General features: G+C 42.7%; 1 protein-coding gene across 1 annotated transcript in view; it reads left to right on the plus strand.

The window, feature by feature from the left end:
• Positions 1 to 446: 446 nt before the first annotated feature.
• Positions 447 to 1,032, plus strand: part of LOC107701574 (AFG3-like protein 1) — a gene marked incomplete at its 5' end in the record, with an annotated part of 12,712 nt that continues 12,126 nt past the window's right edge. Inside the window, 2 exon segments of the mRNA XM_016503616.1 lie at positions 447 to 537; positions 608 to 684. Coding sequence (XP_016359102.1) covers positions 447 to 537; positions 608 to 684 — 168 coding nt within the window.

Raw genomic sequence — 1,032 nt, forward strand, 5'->3', positions numbered from 1 at the left:
CGCGCCCAAAGACAGTTGGACATAGTGGTGTATTAGAGGTAAAAAATTATATAAATACTGTTCAGTTTCTGGCACAAACCGATCGTTTCGTGTGTTAGGACATCAATGTGTCGTCACGAGCCGCAGGGTTTAATTTGGATTTGTCTGTGCATGTTTTTTTTTTACACTCATAGATTTTGTTACCATTGCCATGCATTATACGACTGATAGACTGCAACGGTTGGAGTTAAAAATCATAATTTGTGTTCTACTGAAGAAACAAAGTCACCTACATCTTGGATGCCCTGGGGGTAAGCAGATAAACATCACATTTTCATTTTTGGGTGAACTATACCCTTAAAACCATTTTTTAGCTGCTGAAAACACTAGTGTTGTAATAATTTTGGCCAGCACTGTATGTTTCAAGTATGATTCATAATTCAGCTCATAATTCCTTTCTTTATCAGTTTTTAGCCCTGAACCGCCTCAAACCAGTATCATCCATAGGGAAGCATTACGCTTTCCCGCTCTTGTCTTATTCCACCGATGCACCTAAAGGTAAGATATGTATCACCAGGTGTGTGTTTTCACTTGAATCATAATTTATAAACTGTCTTAAAACTCTCAGATGGTAAAGCGAGTGGACCAGAGCATCGGCCAGGAGGAGGAAGGGGAAGGAAAGACTGGAAGAGTCGATTATTACAGGTAAACATCGAAAGGTCATTCATGTTTTACCCCAAAATCTAAAGAAATGTGTAACAACGTTCGTAGGTCGGGAAGAAGGAGACGGGAACCGGCGGACATTTAAACAATTTAATAAAATAAACAAACACAAAACGAAAGTAAAGCGGCAGCCCCTCACGGACGACTGCCGCACACAAAACACAAAAATAAAATCCAGGCCTGGTCCTCTCTCGTCCAACACGGTCGTCACTCCTCCTTTTATCCTTCCGGAGCTCCTCTGTGAGACTCGAGACCGGTGAGTGGTGCAGGTGTTGCTCATTATCAATTACTCCACCGGCCTCGCTCCGTTCCCATGGCTCTCGGCCCCGC

Source organism: Sinocyclocheilus anshuiensis, unplaced genomic scaffold (assembly GCF_001515605.1).
Source record: "Sinocyclocheilus anshuiensis isolate Anshui unplaced genomic scaffold, SAMN03320099.WGS_v1.1 scaffold4299, whole genome shotgun sequence".
Lineage (NCBI taxonomy): Eukaryota > Metazoa > Chordata > Actinopteri > Cypriniformes > Cyprinidae > Sinocyclocheilus > Sinocyclocheilus anshuiensis.